Source organism: Nicotiana tabacum, chromosome 4, assembly GCF_000715075.1.
Source record: "Nicotiana tabacum cultivar K326 chromosome 4, ASM71507v2, whole genome shotgun sequence".
Lineage (NCBI taxonomy): Eukaryota > Viridiplantae > Streptophyta > Magnoliopsida > Solanales > Solanaceae > Nicotiana > Nicotiana tabacum.
This window is the reverse complement of record NC_134083.1, coordinates 37382247-37404468: the sequence shown is the minus strand read 5'-3', so window position 1 is coordinate 37404468 and position 22222 is coordinate 37382247. Positions and strand designations below refer to the sequence as shown.

The window sequence follows — 22222 nt, the reverse complement described above, 5'->3', positions numbered from 1 at the left end:
ACTGACTGCACACGCAACAGTACAACACAGTGCAGCAGTCACCTCCATTGGGAAGGACCTTGTACCCAAGTTTCTTACATCATTTAAGTGATGTCATCAATGTTATATTAACATTAAACCAATGACAAAACATCACTTGAACACTCAGAGAATTTACTCAAGCACTCCAACAGTGATTAAGCCTCTAGTCAACAATTCTCAAGTGCATCAAGAACAAAGAACGACACAGCTACGGACCAGTTCCCATATCAAGTGATTGTATGTCCTTAGTTGAGTTGTAACTTTGTTAAAATTCTCAATTGTAATTCCTTCTTAGCTTGTTTAGAAGCATTGCGTAGAAAACCCTTTGTAAATCATAAACCCTTGTGTTTGTATCTTGGCTAGAGTTAGTCGAGTTGTAAAGTCTTTGTAATAGAGTTATTACAAAGTGGCTTGTAATATAGTGTTACAAGTTAGTGAGGGATTAAGAGGTTAATTCTTAGGTTACATAGGTTGTAATCTGAAAGTTGCTCAGTAGTAAGTTAAAATTCTACAAGGATAGGTCGTGGTTTTTAATCCCGTTGAGCTTGAAATTTTTCACGTAAAATTTCTCATGTCATTTACTTACTGCAGTATGTGAGCACCTAATTTTTGACCATGTTTGAATTTTTTCCCACTCATCTTACCAATACCTCACTTCTCACTCCATCTTTCTCGCTCCCATCTTCCCACGCGTGTCCCCACCCCCACTTTTCTTTGTCCCCCATGCTTATCCCCCCACACTTTGTCCCCACTCCACTTTCCTTTGTCCCCCATACTTATCCCCACTCACAACCCCCACATCTCCCCAATTCCCTAAAAGGAACGGACAAGCATACAAAAAAGGAGGGAGACATTGAGAGAGGAGGAGAAGAACGAGGGGCCCTCTTCTTTTTCTTCCTCACGATTTTTCTTCCTCTAAAAAAACAGAGCTCAAAAGCAAAGAAAATCCGACTAAAAACCTCCCAAAAAATCAGCCCAAAAAACACAGCAAAATCGAGCCAAAAACCAGCAAAACCAGAGCTTCATTTCACCCCCAAAATAGCTGGTTTCTGTCTCTATCAGACCCAGTTTGAAGTTCGAAGTTTGTGGGGGTCTGTTTGAGCTTCACGACGAGGTTTTGAGCTCTGGTGAGTGGTCAAGTTCTTGTGTTTCGTTCAATTTGGAAGTGTAGATGTATTATTTAAAGCAAAATTTTTCAATATAAAAGGTCCATTCTCTCACGCATTTCTTTTATTAGTTGTGTGTAATTAGTTATGTTTTAAGAGTGAGCTTCCTGTTCTGTTGTTTTTACGTGTTTGTTTAGTTAGATGATACACTACAGTTTTGATCTAAAAAATCATTTTTGAGATTTTTCATTTAAATAATAATCTTTAGAAGCATATATGAATTCATCAGTGACGTTTGGCGTTTGATTTGAAATTCTTAGTCGTTTGCTTTAGTGTTAAAGTAGTATTCATGACAAATGGGTTAACTGCTCTAAAAGTGGAATTCAACCGTTATTTTTTTAGGGGTTCATTTCATGATAGGTTATGAACATTCTTCTGTTTATGTAGTTTCTGTTTGGAATTAAGTTGCTTTCCTTGGGGGCATTAAAATTGATACAATAGCTAATGTGTAATTTGTGATTTGCTAATAATAGTCAAGTGACACTTCTCCCGCAAATTAATATCCATAAATCATGACCTCACAACAATCTCAAAGTAGTTTAGAATAAATAAATAAATCATGAATGCTCGTAGAATGCTTTAGGCGCGCCTTAATCCATTATCGTGGTTATGTATACGTTCGCGTGACATAATTATGATCCCAAAATAAATCAAGGTGCGCGTCCGCGCAACTTTGACCAAAAACAATCTTAATATAATAAAATGCTATTAATTGTGTACACGTGCGCGTAACATAATTTTGGCACAATAAACAAAATGGATTCATACACACGATTTGTTTCAAAGATAATTCTATATTTTAATAATTAAAAGCGGGTAGATAAAACATGGAAACCAATAAATCACAGTTTATCCAAAATTAATTCAAGCCAAGTTGTAGTCAATAAAGCGACCGTGCTAGAACCACGGGACTCGGAAAATGCCTTACACCTTCTCCCCGGTCAACATAATTCCTTACCCGAACTTTGTTTTTGCAGACTAATAATAAAAGAGTCAAACCTTCCTTTGAACAAGGATTCAAATAAAAGGTGACTTGGAACACCCAAAAATCAATTCCAAGTGGCGACTCTGTAAATAAAATAATCTCTACTCAAGTTTGTCAATTTAATTGGAAAAACTCTTTTACCCACAATCAATAACACATATCTTTTGGGGGAGTAGAAAAGGGGTGTGACACAGTATGCGTAGTTTCTGTGGGAACTTATAGAGAACCCGATTCTCTATATAGTTTGGTGGACCCTTAAATTCTATCAATATGTATATCATTTCTATATATTACATACAAATTATTTTTATAAATTTATACGCTATTACGGCTATCGGATGTAAATAGTTTCAGGGCTAAAATTAATCTCTTTTCTTATCAGTTTGAATGAGATTGCTCGCATATTAAAAGTTTATAAACATTCTCTTTTGAATTAAAAAGGAAACACCCGTTAAATTGCTCTTTTATGAAGTTGCATAAAGCTAGAGCCCATTAGGATAAGAAGCATGTTTTATGCCTCTACCACACCATGTATTTTCTGTTTGTTGAAAGACAATACTGGTCTTTTGCATCTGAGTAGCTATCAGCTACTAAGACCATTTTATCAGGACAAGACACTGAATTGCATTTTCCAGTACTAGCAATGTACATTCCCATAAACAGCTCTATTGATTCAATCTATTTCATCCTCTTGAATTATAGTTACAGTTAGACCAATAAAACCAACAACGTGATTTACAAGTCATAGCTCTGAATGTTTACATCCGCGCAAAATAGGGATTAATTCTGACTCGCTTGGTCTTGGTTCAATGCCCTGGAGAGGACTAATGTAATTCCATGAATAATGGCAGCCAAAATCTCAAGCTATTTTCAGAAGTCTACTGCTTTCACTCGTCGAAAAATCACTTGATTGAGAGCTAGATAGGCTAGCAAACTCAGAAGAATGAATAGACATTCCATCCGTAGAATACCATTCTGAGCACAAACTATCTTTAGTCACGGAAGACCTACTTGTTGTATCTGGAGGGGCTAGTAAACTTGAGTTCTGGAATGGCGGTTGCATAGGCACAGGAACTTCAGTTTCTTTGTTTCTTAGAATTTTTACCACTTGAGACATAGATGGTCGCGAAAATCTTCTGGTTTGCGTACACAATAACCCTAGTTGAAGCACGCGTGACGCCTCCTGTTCTTGAAAATCACTCATCAGCCTGCTGTCGATGGACTCAGTAATCTTATTCAACTTGTAATTTCTCCACACCTAATACAAGAGGTAAAAACTTGTGCTCATGCAAATGACAAAACAATGGCAACAGTTAAAGGATGAAAGCATGAATTGTATGGCCAACGCATTCTAAACGCTTAAGCTGTCAGAGAGAGCAGATTTTTAATTATTTAATTATATTATGTCTCCAACACTCGATGAAATGACGATGGATTCGAGACTTACAGTTTGTAGGACTGATCTGGAATCACTCACAAAGACATTGTTCTTTATACAACACGCAACCTCTATAGCCACCACTCCGAAGGAATAAACATCTGCTTTCTCTGTTAAACATCCTTGAAGAAGATATTCAGGAGCTAGGTATCCCCTACAGCAAGATTTAATCATATTATCAGCCCTTTAGCGTATCTCAGCCGATTAAGTATTGAATGAGAAGTAAATAATGTATTCAAATCTTCTGAAGGGTTCTTTTGAAAAAACATGTACTAATATTTCTCTTGAAATGTACTCTTGGAGAGACTTGAAACTCCGTATTTTGAATACTGATAACTTACAAGGTTCCTGCAACTCCAGTGCTGACATGAGTTTTATGGGGAGCAAAACGTCGAGCAAGTCCAAAATCAGCAATTTTTGGGATGAGTTGTTCATCAACCAAAATATTACTGTTCTTAATATCTCTGTGGATTATCTTTGCTTTGCTTCCTTCATGCAGATAAGCAAGCCCTTCTGCTATTCCCAATATGACTTGAAACCTCTCATTCCAGCTCACAAATTGTCGCTTATTCTTATCTTCAAGAAAAGGCAATCAAATTATTGTATCTGATCCAAAAAAAAAAAGTAAAACAAAATAAATATTCAGGCTAAACTTCAAGAATTGTTACCAAAAAGCACTTGATCAAGGTTCTTGTTAGATACAAAATCAAAAACCAGAAGACTCTCTGGTCCTTCTATGCTACAACCCAAGAGTTTCACAACATTCTTGTGTTGAATACCACTGATCAAATTGACCTCGTTAAAGAATTCCTCTGCCCATTGGCGCGTATTGTACAATAATCTTTTTACAGCAACAGTTTTTCCATCAGGAAGAATTCCTTTATATACTGAACCTGATCCTCCTTGGCCTAACTTGTTTAACGGATCAAAACCACCTGTTGCTTTTTCTAACATTTCATATTTGAAATTTAGTTTCGATGTCTCAAGAGCCCGTGGAATCTTATGAACCCTCTTGGTACCTATGTATATCACGAATAACCAGATGATCCATCAGAACATGAACAAACAGAAATTAATAGAGAATTGAAGGTTTTGAAGAGAACAGAATGTGAATTAACGAATATACCTCCTTGCTCCGTAGAATATCTTCTATAGCCTAAAAAAGCTCCTAAAATAGCAAATATTCCCAAGATAGTCAATAATACAATCGCTGCAATTATCCATATATTCTTACGCTTCGTTGGTCCTGGAAAAGAAAAATTGAACAAGAGATCATAAGTAAGCTAGAAATACCCAAATGGCGATTGAATTTGGTAAGAAAATGGACCTTAGTCCTCACTCAATCCAAAAAAGTTAGCTTATGAAGTGAGCATTGCCCAAAACTGTATAACGAGCCAACAACTCATTCCTTCAGCTAATGTCACACAATCAAACACTCCCCAACACCCCCCAGGACTGGACATTTGGACCATAGACAATATAACATGTAGCCCCAACATCAGATAAACCAAGAAAGGGATGAACCCGACTCTAATACCGTGTTAATAAAATGGCCTTTAAGCCTAACTAAACGCAAAAATCCAGTTCATGAGGTGAGGATTATCGAAACCACATAAACCGACAAACAACTCATTCCCTCGACTAATGTTTGACAATCTAACAAAAATTTTACTATAATGTGATCGACTTGCAATTTTCTTTTTTTGTTACCTTTATCAGCCAGGACTAGTGCTCCATCACCAAAGAATTTATTAGAAGAGTATCTCAAATAGCAACCAGCATTCATAGCTTTTCCTTCTGCAGCAGGCAAACATTTTCTTATCATATCTCCAGCATTATTCAGGCACTTAGTACATATTTCCACGTCCAATGAATCCCAACATTGGCCTAATGCATAAACAGCAAGCAGCCCACTTTTCACAATCGTCGCTCCAAATCCTTTATTTACTACAGACATGCTTGTGACATTCGCAATTGCACGATCCACTCTTGCTGCAAAATCCCTTTTCATATACTGATCATTTGTTATATCTGTCGGAACACCACAAACATAACTAGACGAATTCTTTTGAACGCTCTCGTCGAAAAAATCATAATTTTCATATCTGAGAAAACAACCGTCTAGATAAACAGAGCCACCAGGTGCAGGAATGCACGTGTTGAGCTTTTCCTTAGCTTCGACGAAACAGAGTTTGCATTCGTCCTGAGAAAGATCGTTATGGCATTTCGCTAATCCATAAATATCAGGTGAATTAGAGCTTAAGGAATATGTTGCTGACTTATTTTCCGAAATGAAATCACTGAGAGTTCCCATGATTTCCATGTATTTTGGGAATAAATCGCTGGTAATTGACACATTTGTACGGGGTTTGCAAGAAATATTAGCAACCGAAGTTCTTGGATCACAAAGAGAAGGAGAAAACAGAAATATGAAGAAAATTAAGGAGATGAACGTGACATGTTCAAGGTATATTGGTGGAAAATGCATTAAATCTAAATAGGAATTTTCTTTTCTTCTTTTTTATTGATTTTGATCCTAAGTTACACTATTCCAGAGATAATGAAATTGTGACATATGTACAAAAGGTATTTCTGTAACAAATAAACATATTTGTACAGGGCAAGAGAAGAATTGAAAAGATTGAAGTCAATGCGTATGGAAATATCTAAGGGTCGAGTCTTCAATTTTCTCCACCTCTTCTTCTTCTTCTTCCTCCTCCTCTCTCTTTTTATTTTATGCAAATACACATAAGAATGCATAAATGTATTGTAAAATTAAAATTTGCAGAGGAGGGAAGAAAATAAGGGGGCGTGCCCCGTTTGGGGAAACTTGAAAGTAATGTCAATGATTTCGATCCGATTTTAATTTGTTCTTTTTCAAAATAGAGAGTTGAGATAATATAAATGGCTAATATCAATTTCCAAGTTCCATCACAACTTATATGTTCTTAAATCTTAATTTATGGTGGTAATAAAATCATTCAAGATGTTGGATATTTTGAATAATTTTATACTTTCTTTTAATCTAAATCATTTTGTTTCATTTCTATTTAGCTTAAACTATAATCAGGGACAAATCCAACTTTTTCGCAGTTGATGAAGCCTTACCGTCGTTTTCATCTCGGATTTTATAGACATATATATATAGTTGAACTTTTTTTTATTTGATGCTGACGTGCACCCGTTGCTATAAATAAGTAGTGAGTTGAAACCCATTTAAAATCAAGAAGACAAGAATGCACGGAGGGGCGGCAATTTGAGCCCAAATTCATTTGATCCGTCAAATTCGTCCAAGGTTTGGTTGGTCATTGACCCGATCATTTGTTGAAAACGACCCATCTTGATCCAACTCATTTCAGCCCATCTAAAGTTGGGCTAATTTTTAGGTAGAAATGGTGTGGGATAGCCACTTTTTAACATGATATTTAATTTTTATCCAGTATTTTTAATTTTGAGCAAAAATAGCCACTACTCTATTAAAATTAATACAAAAAGATGGTGTTACCCTTTCTTCATGAGTGTTGTGTAAATATTAAGGACATGGTGTCCTTAACATTTACACTGCACACATGAAGTTAAGGACGTCGTGTTCTTAACATTTACACTACACATATGAAGTTAAGGACATGAAGTCATAAAGTTTAACAATAGAAGGTGCAAATATAGGACACTTTGTCCTTAATATTTACACAGCATTCATGAAGTTAAGGATACCATGTCTTTAATCTTTACACAATACTCATAAAGTTAAGGACATTATGTCCTTGATATTTATACTGCACACATGAAGTTAAGGATACCATGTCCTTAACATTTAAACTACATATATGAAGTTAAGGATATGAGGTCCTACTATTTCGCTTTTCAGTGCATGTCCTATTTACTAGCTATCGCTTTTGCTTTGCATCTTTCTTCTAGATTTCATGGTGTTCCTATTTTTCTTATGATTGTTGTGGTGATACTAATATTTACTAATATTGTCTCCCTTTGCTTTGCATCTTTCTTCTGGATTTCATGGTGTTCCTATTTATCCTATGATTGTTGTTGTGATACTAATATTGTCTCCTTTTTGTCATTTTGTCTTTTTATTTTTTTGAGCCGAGGGTCTTTCGGAAACAGCCTCTCTACTCCTTCGGGGTAGGGGTAAGGTCTGCGTACACACTACCCTCCCCAGACCCCATTAGTGGAATTTTACTGGGTGTTGTTGTTGTTGTTGTTGTATTTACACTATATGCATGAAGTTAAGGACGTCACGTTCTTAACATTTACACTGCACATATGAAATTAAGGACATGATATCCTAAAGTTTAACAACGGAATGTGCAAATACACGACTCTTTGTCCTTAATATTAACACAACATTCATGAAGTTAAGGACACCATGTCCTTAATATTTACACTGCACCCATGTCTAGCACATGGGTATTTTCGTCCGGACGGGTAAAAATTTAATAAGCACAGGCTAATTGTACACTTCTCCCTAATTTTTAGCCCAAATTGATCCATGAGTAACTTTCCTAAAATATCTTTAAAAATAATTCTTTTTTTTCTTTGATATGTTATATATCACTAGGGGTGTACAATGAAAACCGATAAACCGTACCAAACCGATAATCCGAGTCAAACCGAAAAAAAAACCCGATGTGATTTGGTTTGATTCGGTTTGGTATTGGAAAATAAAATTCGACCATAATTGGTTTGGTTTGGTTTTAACTAAAAAATATCAAACCGAAACCAAACCACCCCAAAAGTACATTTATATAATTTTTAAAAATATTTTATACATATAAATATTTATTGTAATGTAATTTATAAATATTTCTTAAACTTTTTCACAGTTTTATCTTTTAACGTATTATTTCAAGTTTAGACTTAACATTCTTGATGGTAAATAAATTTTATAGCCCATAAATATAGTAACTCCAACAAAGTTCAAATCAATACTAATGCTAACAAAAGAAATTCAATTCAATACTAGGAATGATGAAAGTGTTGGATAATTATTTTAGTTTTACATTGGTTTATAATGAAAATGCATGACTTATTTTATCTTTTTCTTTAGTGCTTAGTTATATAATTAATATTAGTACTTATTAGCTATACTTATTTTAGCATGACCTATATAGTATTTTTAGATTATGTTAATTTTTATTATGGCTTATTAATTATCAATAGTTGTTTTATGTAATTTTATTATTTTATCTTTATTATTGAATACTTTAGTATAATGCTATAACTTATCTCATATTATTGTGTTAGTTTCTTGGAAAATATATTATAATTGTATTTTTCTAGGACTTAAGAAATATTTCGATCACAAGTTACATATTTTATGCTATGAAGACTTTACCGGAAAAAAATCCGAAAACCCGAAAAAACCGAGATTGAAAAATCCGACACCATTGGTTTGGTTTGATAATTGAAAAATCCGAACCAACCCGAGTTTGACGGGTTGAGCTATGACTCAAATTTTAGCGGGATCTTTACATAAATAGCCGGTCATATTCATTACTTACTTTTTCTAGCCATATACATAAATTATACATTGATTACATATAATTATACACATATAGTACATACGTTATACATATATTATACCTTCGCTGGTTATTTTTAGTTTAAGTGATTGAGTGAGCGGCTATTTAGATGGATTCTTCAATTTTAGTGCATCTTAATCTAGCCCATCTTACCTGCCATTTGTTAACTCAACCCATTTTAACCCGCCCATAATCAGCCCAACTCGCCCATTTGACAACCCTAAATCCACCTTTGACTAAAATTCAGTAACATCATCATAGGACTTGGATCAGAAGCATAAAGATTATCGTAGAGGCAATATGGTAACTGAATTAGAATTATATTGTTAGCAAGATAAAATGTCTGATTAGAAACATTGCGGGAAAGAGATTAATTTCCTCGAAGCTAAATTATTCAGAAAAGTGACCATATATACTTTCCATAACAGCATACTGCATGTTTTCTGAAGGTTTCCAATGACGTTTTCTCTGATTAATGAACCAATTGTTAATCTGCTTCGGATCTAAACCTGTTGATTCAGCTAGACATATTTTCTCTCCTTCCTGCATTCACCAAGTTCAATAACAGTATTATTCACATCTTTTTGTTGACAGAACAATATATTTTTACGTCTATCAATATTGTAACTCATATAAATATTTGTACAGCATCTCAAATGAACATCAAATGTGTTTTACTGATGGTGAGTTTTCATTGTGAAGAGGTAATTTTTTTTTCTTTCTGTCGAGATATTTCTACTGAAAATTTCAAACTTATTCATATCGAGATATATATATATAGGTCCTTGCTTCAACAATTTTTCTATGATTAATATACAATTATATAAGGGATGTATAATGGAGTTTAAATGTTTTCTTTTAACAAATAGCAATAATACCTTTATATTTGAGTGGGATTTTAATAATATATATGGGTGTAAGTACTATAAGATGTTCAGTATAATTTATCCTATTTTTTAATTACTATAATCTCTATTGACGAAAAATAAAAATGGTTACCGTAGGATAAGGCCATTTGTAGTGAGTGGTCCACCAGTTAAGCAAGATTTGCCTTGCTTCTCTTGGGAGTTTTCCCTTCTTATTCTTCTTGGAAAATTCTTGCTTTAGACTACTTATATATCCACTGTACTTTCGCATTAACTTATCCTTAATTTCATTCTCAGATCTGCACATATCATTAGTATTTCCACCACCACCGCTTGTATCAGCCACCTCCTCCTCCTCCTCCGTCCCCGCCGCTCCTTCATCTTTCGAAACAAATTAAAATACGCAACAGATACAGTGTAGTTAGATTTTCTAATGGCTTCGAAACTGGGGATGTAAAAAACAGATAATGATTGATATTAGGAAATTAATCAAATTTGCCTATGTACTACTCGACATTGACCAATTTTGGTCCAATCTTATCTCATAGATGGTTTTTGCCCTTAATCTCTAAGGAGAACTCCAACCTAAGGATAATTTAAGAGGAAATAACACATAATACCTATCAAGGCCAAAATAATTACCCGTTGTTGCCCACTTGAAAATTAATTACAATTCCCACCTATACAGCACAAACTTATTACCGGACTATTCAATTTCCTATTTCCCATTTAATTTGCTTTACCCCACGTGAGGGACATGTGGAAAATGCAAATCTATTCCCCTTTTTATTTTATTTTATGACTTGAATCACATTACTTTTGACTATCTTTCCGTCTATAATATGTACTTTGATTGTAGAAACATATATTAATAATTATTTTAAAAATAAAAATAAAAATGAAATAGAATATTCGCAGTGAGAAAAATGGACAAGAGGAATAAGTTGATCGGAGAAACTCCCGGGTTGTCGTGCATACCACAATTTCAAAAGGATTGTCCTGAATTTTTGTCCAATTGTTCTCCACATTTTCAATAAATAAATAATAATATTTATTAACATTAATGGAATTCCATGGAGGTATTATTCATTGCATTAGCTCTCATTGAGTTAATTAGATTATGTGACAACTGATATTATTTCAGTTTAATAATTGAATTTAAAAAAAAAAATAAACTCTTTGTGTACAATTGTATACCCCGTTGGTATAACTATGTACTATATTGATATTATTAGTTAGTTGGAACATTTTTTGGTTGTATTAGCTACATTTAATTGATACACTATTTGATTTTTCTTTAGTAATAATAGAATAGTACATTATCTTGAATTTTTGTAATTTTCCTTTATGCATGTTTATTATGTAATCATTTTGATTTTTTCTTTATGCGTTTATTTTATATAATAGTATTATAATACAATATCTTGAAATACATTCTTATATTAATATGTGATACACTAATTTTTTATTTTTCTCTTTATGCATGTGTATTATGTAATAGTAGTATAGTCATATATAGTTTTCTGGAATTAATTAGTAGAACTGTATACCCTATTGGTATAATTATATGTCATATTGGTATCATATGGTAGTTGGAATAGTTTTTGGTTGTTTTAGCTGCATTTTTAAGTAAATTCTATTCTAAAATGATTTATATGATCATGTTTTGCTGTGTTGGATTTTCTTGTACCTATGGACATAGATTTTGTGTATTATGTAATAGTTTTTATAGTTATATGCAGTTGTTGGAATGACCCCGTACAACTATATACCCTATTAGTATAGTTATATACTATATTGGTATCATATGCTAGTTGAATCATTTTTTGGTTGTATTAGCTGCATTTAAATGGTACACTATTTGATTTTCTTTTAATAATAGTAATATAGTACAATATCTTGAAATACTTTATTATATTAATATGTGGTACACTATTTTTTTTATTTTTCTCTTTATGCATGTGTGTTATGTAATAGTAGTACAATCATACAGTTGCCGGAAATTAACCAGTAAAGCTGTTGTAACGACCCGGCCAGTCGTTTTAAAAGTTGTAGCCTCATTCACCCATTTACTGCTCATTTTGTACTTTATAACTGTTATGTGACTTGCCGGGATAGTCGGTTCGGGTCCGGACACCGCGATCGTGTAGGGTCTTTTCTGGGCAGCTTGCAATTTGCACTTCGCGATCGCGGGACCTTGTCTGTGATCACATAGAAGAAATCACTTCATCCCATTTTCTATTTTTACCAAATTGGAGCTCGGAAAGAGGTAATATTCGGGAGATTTTCAAGAAAAATAATGGGGTAAGTGTTCTTAACTCAATATTGGTCAAATTACCCGAATCCATGGTTGTTTTTAACATTTAATTGGTGAATTAAGTTGGAAGATTTAGAAAACCCTCTTGGTTTAAATTGAAGATTTGAGGGTCGAGTTGATGTCGGATTTTAGTAAAAATTATATGGTTGGACTCGTAGTAGAATGGGCGTTCGTATTTTGTAACTTTATTGGGTTCCGAGACGTGGGCCCATGGGCGATGTTTTGGGTTAAATTTTGAATTTTGTTAGAAAAATTATATTTTCTTATAGAATTTATTCCTATAATTTGTATTGGTTGAATAGAATTAATTATGATTAGATTCGAGCCGATCGGAGTTGAAAAATCGAGGAAAAGGCATGCTACTTGACTGATTGAGCTCGGTTTGAGGTAAATGACTTGTCTACTTTGTGTGGGGGAAATTCCCCTTAGGATTGGTATTGATATGAAAATTTTGATGTGTTAAAAGTCGTGTACACGAGGTGACGAGTGTGTACACGGGCTAAATATGGAAGATTATGTCTTTAAATTATGTAGAGCACTGTTGCATATTAATTAAATTATTTTATTTTGTTATATTCATCGTCATTAATATATTTTCGTATTTTAATTTGCATGACCTGTTCTTGCTAAGTGTTTTACCTGTTTAGTTGAAACTCTGTTTCTTTTGTTATGTGCATTATTTGAAGGATGGATTTCTTAATTTAAATATTATTAAAAATGAAGTATTTTACATTTAAAAATTTGATATTTAGACAAGGTGTTAAATTTGTGAAATATTATATTTGCTGAATATTTTGTGAGATTTTCGTACTCATTGTGATTGAGCCGTGAGCTCCTTATTATGAAAAATATTGTTGTTGATTTATTCTGGCATGAGCCGTGAGCTTTTAATTGTGAAAAATATTGTTGTTGTTGATTTATTTTGGCAAGTTGAAATATTTGGGCACTTGAGGTACAAATTGTGATATATTGTGATATTGATACGCATGCGGTGGTATAAAGTCTGAGTGTTGAAACGCATGTGGTGAGATAAGGGTGGCTTGATACGCATGGCTAGTAGGGGAACTACTAGAAATCATGCGGTGTGATAAGGGTGGCTAAAACACGGGATGATATTTCAAGAAAATGAGATATTTTGAATTTATTTATGATTTGGGACTACGAGGCGGTACCTCGGGAGTGTCCTTGTTGATATTTCTTTATGGCTGCATTGCCTTTGGTTATTTTGGTGAATTTCCATAAAGTTGTAAATTTTCTGTTTTTCCTTCCGCGAGGTATTGTTTTGCCCTTATTCTGTGTAGTTAAATTGTGACATACTACTTACTTGATTCATTTTCATTGTTATTTTATTGTTATTATATTGTTAAACATTTGACCATGTCTTTTATTATTTTCAGTAGGGCCCGACCTAACCTCGTCACTACTGTACCGAGGTTAGGCTTGGCACTTACTGGGTACCGCTGTGGTGTACTCATACTACGCTTCTGCACATCTTTTGTGCAGATCCAAGTAAGTCCTACTACCCCAGATATCGGTGAGCTACCTGTGTACGAAGACTTCGAGTTATATCTGCCAGCGTCTGCAGACTCCAGAGTCCCCTTCTATCCTTATTATGTTGCTTCTTTATTTTCTTTAGACTCTAAGATATAGAGACATTGAGGAAAAATTCTTAGAAGTTTATGACTTATTCCTACCGGGTTTTTGGGAGTTGAAATTATTAAATTGCAGTTCTTATTTATTCGACTGTTAAGGATTAAATTTTAATTTATATTTAGTTATATTCCGCATTGATAGGCTTACCTAGTCTTAGAGACTAGGTGCCATCACGATATTCTACGGAGAAAATTTAGTGTCGTGACAACTATATACCATGTTGGTATAGTTATATGCCATATTGGTATCATATGATAGTTTGAACATTTTTTGGTTGTTTTAGTTGCATTTTTAAGTGATTACTATTCTGAAATTATTTATATGAACATAATTTGCAGTGCTAGATTTTTTTTGTGCTGATGGACATAGATTATGAGTATTATGTAATAGTTTTGGTAGTTATAGGCAATTATTGGAACGACCCCATACAACTATATACCCTGTTAGTATACGAAATGAACAAGTTGCTTTGCGAATATTTAGCTTGCAATGCGAGCATGTAATTTTCTCATACTTTTATTGCATCCTTTAATATTTTGGTACAGTAGTATAGTCGCAGATAGTTGTAGCAATATTCTAGAGTAATCATATACTCTGTTGGTATACATGTATACCATATTGGTATCATATGGTACTAGAAGTCTTTTTTGCTACTTATACTTTTATTGCATTTTTTAATATTTTATTATCATTTCTATTCTAACTAGTATATATGAAGATTTGGTGGTCGTAGATTATGTTTTCTTGCTCAATAATTGGTTATGTTACTACTAATGGTAGAGTGTGTACTGATATTTATAGAGAAGGGGATCAAGGTTTGCATGACAATCACGTGTTGATTCTTAGAATCTGATTATGTAATTTATGGTGCTCAACAACAGTCAATGTGATATTCAGTGAATTAGATCAAGTGACAACTGATATTATTTCAGTTTAATGATTGAATTTTAAAAATGAGAAAAAAGAAAAAAGGTATATTATACTAGTTATATTTAAAAAAAGGTGAACAAATATTTACTATATCAGCTATTTTTTTTATTGTATAAAAAAAAGAATAATAAAAAATAGTGAAAACAGTAAATGAAATTAGATTATGAAGAGAAAAAGAATATAAAAAAATAAGTTAAATGAAATTAGAAAAGGAAAAAAGAAAAAAATAAGAAGAAAATGAGAAAAAAAGAAAAAAACGAAAAGAAGCATAGAAATAAAAAAGAATAGGAGAAAAAAGAGAAAATTTCTCACAAAAACTACAATGGGTAGGAAATGTAATTAGTTTGATGGATAGAAAAATAAATGGGTAGACAAAGATAAATAGTTTTATTTTTGTGGGTAACTGTGTCATTCTCCCATAATTTAAACCGTAGGAAGAAGTTAAAGGGGTAAATTTGAACTTTTTGTTTCTCAAAGAATTTAGACACACAGAGTCGTCTACTTATTACGAGATTTAATTGCTCAATTTAAATACTCCCCTTGTCCCAATTTTATGTGATGCAATTTTTTTTTGTCTGTCCCCAAAAATATAAAAAAATTCTATATTTAAAAACGATTTATTTTTATCTTTATAGGATAATTTATTGTCACACAATTATATATGATTTGTTTCATATAAAAAAATTTAATTTTTTTATTTTCTTATTAAATTTCGTGTTAAATCACATATGATGACAATTTTGGACATTTTCCTGATAGTATGACCCCTTGGGTTATGTAACTGCAGAAACACATCAAATTGTGACGTTCAATATGCGTACTAAGGAGAATATACATCACAGACACAAACCCATCAAGCTGTGACGTTCTTTACGAGTATTAATTAGGAGAATATAAATCATATAAGGACAACATGAGGGTAACTCGTGACAAATTAAAGGCGTAGGTTTTGTTATGTCGTTTCAGAGTCAGAGAATCAGAGAAAGATTGTACTACTACATAGTTGCAGCCATTAATCTAACATAACCCGCATTCTACGCACTCTCTGTACGTACCTTTTTCTTTTTTTGGTCTTTGATGTTTTCATTTGTTGCTCAGTATCTATGTCATCATTTCATGTATATTTCTAGAAATGAACCAAACAAGGTAATGACTAATGAGCACTGAAATTATTTTGGCTTAACACTGTTGCAGACTATTTAAGTCATATAAAGTTTTTTCGTTTAATCATCTGGTTTCCTGAACCTATTGGCCGGACTAAAGTCTCATTTGTTTTTTTTTTTAATTAAGACGTTTGAATCTGAGTACATCTCTAAATATCAAAATATATATTAAGATTAAAATATTCGAATTTGAATATACTTCTGAATGTTAAGATTTGTATTAAGATCTGAATACTAAATGGTTAAGACTGTTTGTTTTTTGAATATACAAAATTTACCTTTATTTAAAAATTAGTAAACATAAAATTCAAATAAAATACTAATTAACCTAATATTCTATAATTAATATATATATATATATATATATATATATATATATATATATATATATATATATATATATATATATATATATATATATATATATATATATTAAAATATGATAGTTGGTGGTGGTGATGGCTAACAGGTGAATGCCTGTGAATGCCGACTAGAGGCAGTGGTTGATGGTGGTTTTGGTTGATGGTGGTCGTTTTGGTTGATAGTGATGGTTCTGGATAGTAGTTAGTGGTGATTGGTAACGATGGCGATTATGGTTGGGTTGTGATTGTTTATATTGGTGGGCGGTGCCGGTTATGGTTGTTGATCATGACGGGGTGGTTGGTTATGGCAGTTGATGTGTGTGAGTGTGTGGTTGTGGTTGAGGATGATGGTGGTGGTAGATGATAGTAGTGGTAGCGTCTATGGTTGAGTATGGTGGTGGTGGTAGTTGATAATGGTAGGCAGTGACGACAGTTAATAATAAGTATGGATGATAGTCTTTTAATGAAATTAAGTCTTTGTTATGGATCTTAATCATACATACCTATTAAGACCTATTAAATAATTGTGAATTAAAAAAATAAATACACTTAATGATTAAGATTCAAATTTTAAAAATAAACGCATTTAATTTTTTACCTAGAAGATTTTAATTACTCTATTCCAAATTACGCGAGAAGCCATTAGACATTACTAAGAGACATCCCTACTATATATATTATATGAAATTTAAATAATTAAGATTCAGACTTTCATAATTAAGTGCAAGCAAATGAGGATTAAGTTAGATCAAGTTCTTGTACGAAAGACACCATGAATTAATTTATCAAGAAAGTAGAAAAAGAGAGGAGCTAATATAACCCCCCTCCCCCCTCCCCCCAATACCTGTGGAAATTGAAGTGGTGATATTAAACCTCTACAAGGTTTCTAAATTTTTATTAGTCATTTAACTTGACATATGGAGCTGCCTAATTGCCTAAGAAAAATGATCACTTCAAGTCATTTATACATTGAGCATGCATTCAACACACAAATTAAAGATATGACATGGAAAAAAAGTTCAAACACATGCAATGTAAATAAATTAATTAAAAGAGCAAGCCTAACAGGGAAAAAAAGAGCAAACCATTTAATACGAAGCAATTTCATTTTCTTTGGGCGTATATATGTGTTAGATAAGTAAGAAAATTATGTAGAGAGTCTGATTCGAACCCTTACTTTGATAAAAACAGTTGACTTAGCCCTAGAAATCCTACATAGTACTAATTCGGAAAGGAAGCAGAAATCCTCCATGCAAGGAATGCAATCCCCCCTTTTTTCGAAACTAGAGAGGTTTCATCATATGAGCTTTACATTAAGCAGTTAATATTATAAAACTAGAGTGTCATAATTTTTCCACTGTTTATCTTCAACAATACAGGGAATAGCAGCTTTTCTAGACTGGATGATAACTTAAAATAATCAAAAGACCATACAATTTGTAAAACCATTCACCTAACTAACCAAAACTAAAAAACGCAAATAAAAAACAAAAAGTATCAGACATTGAACAGCACTTCTTTGCTGTGTACTAACTGAATATATTTATGCATATGGCCACAGCTTTTTGCTAGATATATCAGTTATAAAGCCTTAAAGTAGAGATTAACAGACAATCATGAATCGAAGCTTGAAACTTATTGGATGTCTAAGGACGACAAGATCATGCAAAGCCATGACGATGTATATGAAACTTAACTTTTTCTTGTACTTGTTTCTGCCACAATATCACATGCTCACTATAATTAACAAGATTCCCTCTGCTTCTGACTACTTAAGATGAGGGTTAAGAAAAAGGCTATATTAAGTTTAGGATTTATTTATTTAATTTTATGAGCATTAGAAGCTTTGCACAACTCCTTCCAACCAACGTCACTTTTCTCTTGACAAAGTGAATGTGACTTTTCTTTCTAGGGCCCTCTGAGAGGAGTTAAATCGTTTACGGATATAATTAAGTTATATTATATACCGACAGTGTAATTGTTTTTACTCTATTAGTGAATTTGACATGCGGAGTTAAGGATGAAGATGAACTCTCTGTCTTTCACATTTGAAGTGGAGGGTTCAAAGTTCAAACCCATCCGTAGCACTTCCCGTTTCCCCCTCCTCCCGCCCTTATGTAATAAAAAGAAGTGTGATAACATGTAAGTTAATTATCATTTTTATCAGATTACCCAACTAATACTTATCAATAAATTTACATGTTAATTATCTAATAAACCATTTGATTTAAAAAGTATATACTACTACTAGCTAGTATTTTTCAATATCTGTGCATAAAACTTAGAACTCAATCTTTATTGAACGTTTAGAGGAGTTGGGACTTGGGAAGGGAAGAAACTCAGACGAATCTACTGAATAACGCGTGGTACATTTCTTTCTTTCTTCAGACATGAAAGCACTAGGAATTGTCAAGTCACTCAGAGCCCGTGAGATAGTAGTTGTTTTATTTACCCCATTTTTGCAGATAAATTCAAGAAAATAGGAAGTGTGGATAGAACTAAGAAAAGCTAGCATAGCTAGCTAGGCCTTTCGTACACCCCGCAACTGTGGAAAGCACTCTTAAGGTCATGAATTTTGTACAATATTCAGAATGTTTGTTCTTTCTATCTAAAAGAAGACGTTCTGCATTTCACTTTTTATTTCTTTTACAGTTCTTCTTTTTTACTTTTCACCATTACTACTAGAAACAACAAGAAAGCCCGAGAAGAAAAGTAGTAATGAGAAGCATTTGAGCCATAAACAAAGAAAAATACAGTACTATGTTTTTCGTCTTTTTTTATATGTCTCTTTAATTTGACTCTAGCAAAGAAATTTAAGAATATAAGGAAAATTGTTGAATCATGTGATTTAAGCTAAATGTGTGTATAACAATATAAAAATGTCCTTTAAATTCTGTCTCGTCGTTTCTCATTTCTCTATCATTAATGATACTCCCTCCGTTCACATTTACTTGTCACGTTTTAATTTTTCACGCTCTTAAGAAATAATAAATGAAGTGCATAATTTATCATGATACCCATATTAATTGATGCATATTTTATTGGATTTGAGAAAATAATTTGAAATGAGTAATAAATACTATGGGTATAACAGAATTTTTTTTTGTCTTCTCTTGATATGCATAAAGTGACATGTAAAAATGAAAATCTATTTTTAGTATACATGCCAAGTAAAAGTAAATGGAGGGAGTAAAAAGAGAATGTTGAAATTAGTAACTTAATACTCCATCCGTTTCAAATTAGATCAAATACTTTCCTTTTTAATCTGTTCCAAAATAAATGATACGTTTCTAAATTTGGAAATAATTCAACTTTAAACTCTTCATTTTACTTATTTTACCATTAATGAGAAGCTTTTATAACCACACAAATGTCATGGCCCACAAAAACTTAAGCTTTTAAGACCACAAGTTTTAAAAGTCTTCTTATTTTTTGTTAAACTCCGTGCCAAGTCAAACTAACTCATCTAAATTGAAACGGAGGGAGTAAATACAGAAAAAATATATTTCCTAGACAAACTAAAAAAGAAAGTAAAACACATCAATTGAACAATCGACCTTTGATGCCACACCTTAACCAGAGCAATTTCTATTAAGAAATTAAAATGACATCAATTTAAAGAGCCCTCATCATCAATGTAGCGTTTACCTAGTCCTTTGCTGTTTTAGCTTAATGTCGAAGTCTTGCTAAATGCGGGGTAGTAAGATTTAGAGATTGAGACCTATATTTAGGTAGCATTTCTTTGCTAAATTAATTGGTCTCTAAACCCCTCAAGTCGGGAGGATGAGCACAATTCACCCAAAAAATGTGCAATGACTGATGATAGAAACTCAAAAATTAATTAGGTTAACTAATTTGCAGGACGATTAATAAGGGTCAGTGTATATGACTGAAATCTAAGTAACTGATACTAGAGCAAAATAGAAAGAGTGTCTCACATACAGGAGTATTAAGGAAATTAAAAGGCATTCATTTCATGTAGTAAATCCATGTGCTAACATGCCGATGAACTAAAGCTAACAAATTAACTGCTGCTAGACGTAGGCGTTTATATATAATATAATTAAAGAGAAACTGACCTGAGATATTGCTAATTGTAGTGGCCGGAGCAGCGCAGAGATTGGTAAGTTGAGTTTCAATATCATTAAGAAAAGTAGTTGCTTCATTGAAAGGCCTTTCAAGATCCGACTTGAACTTTGCTAACACATCACAGTAAGTTCCCTGCAGTATATATCACCATTCACTATATAAGCACAAACAAATCTACACACAGAGATCCCATATCCCCAATTAGGAATGAAAGCTTACATACATACATACATATATATATATATATATATATATATATATATATATATATATATATATATATATATATATATATATATATATATATATACTACTCATAGGATTGAGATGAAAACAAGAGAGAGACCATGAAAGCATCCAGCTCAGAATCGTCGCTCAGTCGATTTGATCTCCTAGAAAGATCATTTTCGTGGACAATATTAATATTGTCCAACATATCAACAATCTCATCAGATGGCGCTCCTACCTGCAAACGTTATACATACCATAAGATTAATATTGATGAAAAATTGTCAGATAAGAAGAGATCATAACACCCAAGATCTTCTTGGTTAAACCCTAGAATCATATATAGCAATCCAAAACCCTAAAATCATAGCTGAACATTGTGTTCCTAGCAGTGTCCAAACACATAATTAAGAAAATATGCTTTTTTTCTTTCTTTCTTTCTCTAGGTCTACTCTTTCTACTAAACAGTTTCCAAACTGAAATTGTTTTACCTTGTGGCAGTCGATGTAAGTACGAAGAAGCTTAGGATACAAAGGATGAGAAGAGATCTTTGCTCTAATATCCGTCTCAGGATGATCTTCTAATTGTAAATTAGAAGAAGACGTCCCACTTTTATCAACTACTAAATTAGCAGCTGAAGTTTCTGGACACGCCCACGACATATTTCCGGATCCAAATCCCATTGGGGCCAGCCCATCGCAAAACGCCGGCGGCGATCCAAAATATGGCGGCTGCAGATTGTCCTCGACGGAGTAAACATCACTACTGCTAGAAACAAATTCGTACATTTTCTCCATTGATTATCTTTTAATGTTAATTTCCTACTATGCTCTTAATTATTTTGTTGTGATCAAGAAGGAGATCAAACAATCTTTAGGGTAGCTTATAACTTTCTTGCTTTACAATCGTAAACAATAAGGTTCCTAATTAAACTTTCAGAAGTAAATATTAAGGAGAAAGAGAGGCGGAAGGGAGGAGATCGAGCTGATGCTTGATGGAGAGAGAAACTTTTGCCTACAAACAAATGAATTACCTGGAGAAAGTTATATAGCTGCAGCACCTGATGATCAGGAAAAGGAAGCACTGTCATCTTTATTTTAATCTTCTAAATGGATTTATAAACATTTTTTTACCGCATCAGTAAATTTTAACTTGATTAGTTGCCATTTTTATTAGATTATCCATTAATGTTTATTGTAAGATATTTACATGATAATTATTTCATAAATGACCTTGTATAAATTATTTTTACAACGTCAATATATATATAGAAACTTGAACTCTTTTTAAATCTTGTGCACTAATCGTGTAAAGGTTTTGATCAACATTATTACGAAAAATTGACCACAACAATAGATAAAATTTAACCCCTAGATCACACTCATAGTGTAAAGTTCTCAATATATATAACTTAAGTCCGAAGAAATTGAATTCAAGTTATATATGTAGTGATGACTAGTGTCAAAG

The 22222-nt window shown here is 32.8% G+C and overlaps 2 protein-coding genes across 2 annotated transcripts; both read right to left on the bottom strand.

Annotated features, from left to right (window-relative positions):
* Positions 1-2668: 2668 nt before the first annotated feature.
* On the bottom strand, positions 2669-6467 carry LOC107771138 (cysteine-rich receptor-like protein kinase 1). The gene is made up of 6 exons (XM_016590467.2): positions 5321-6467; positions 4737-4856; positions 4279-4629; positions 3952-4186; positions 3620-3764; positions 2669-3430 (listed from the first exon to the last, which is right to left on the bottom strand). The coding sequence occupies exons 1-6, from the start codon at positions 6096-6098 to the stop codon at positions 3032-3034; spliced, it is 2028 nt and encodes a 675-aa protein (XP_016445953.2). The 5' UTR covers positions 6099-6467; the 3' UTR covers positions 2669-3031.
* A 2981-nt stretch (positions 6468-9448) lies between these two features.
* Positions 9449-21675, bottom strand: LOC107771137 (homeobox protein knotted-1-like 2; the record flags this gene model as incomplete). The annotated part of the gene is given in 5 exon segments (NM_001325092.1): positions 9449-9690; positions 10147-10394; positions 20518-20659; positions 20874-20993; positions 21247-21675. Coding segments are annotated over 5 exon segments (969 nt in total). The 5' UTR covers positions 21553-21675.
* Between the last annotated feature and the right edge of the window lie 547 nt (positions 21676-22222).

Bases quoted from the DNA above. Each gene is read 5' to 3' on its own strand.
- LOC107771138 (XM_016590467.2), bottom strand. From the start codon at position 6,098: ATGCATTTTCCACCAATATACCTTGAACATGTCACGTTCATCTCCTTA. The intron at 4,630-4,736 runs GTATATTCGTTA...TGATATACATAG, and splicing joins ATATTCTACGGAGCAAGGAG to GTACCAAGAGGGTTCATAAG. The intron at 3,431-3,619 runs GTAAGTCTCGAA...CTCTTGTATTAG, and splicing joins CCAGATCAGTCCTACAAACT to GTGTGGAGAAATTACAAGTT.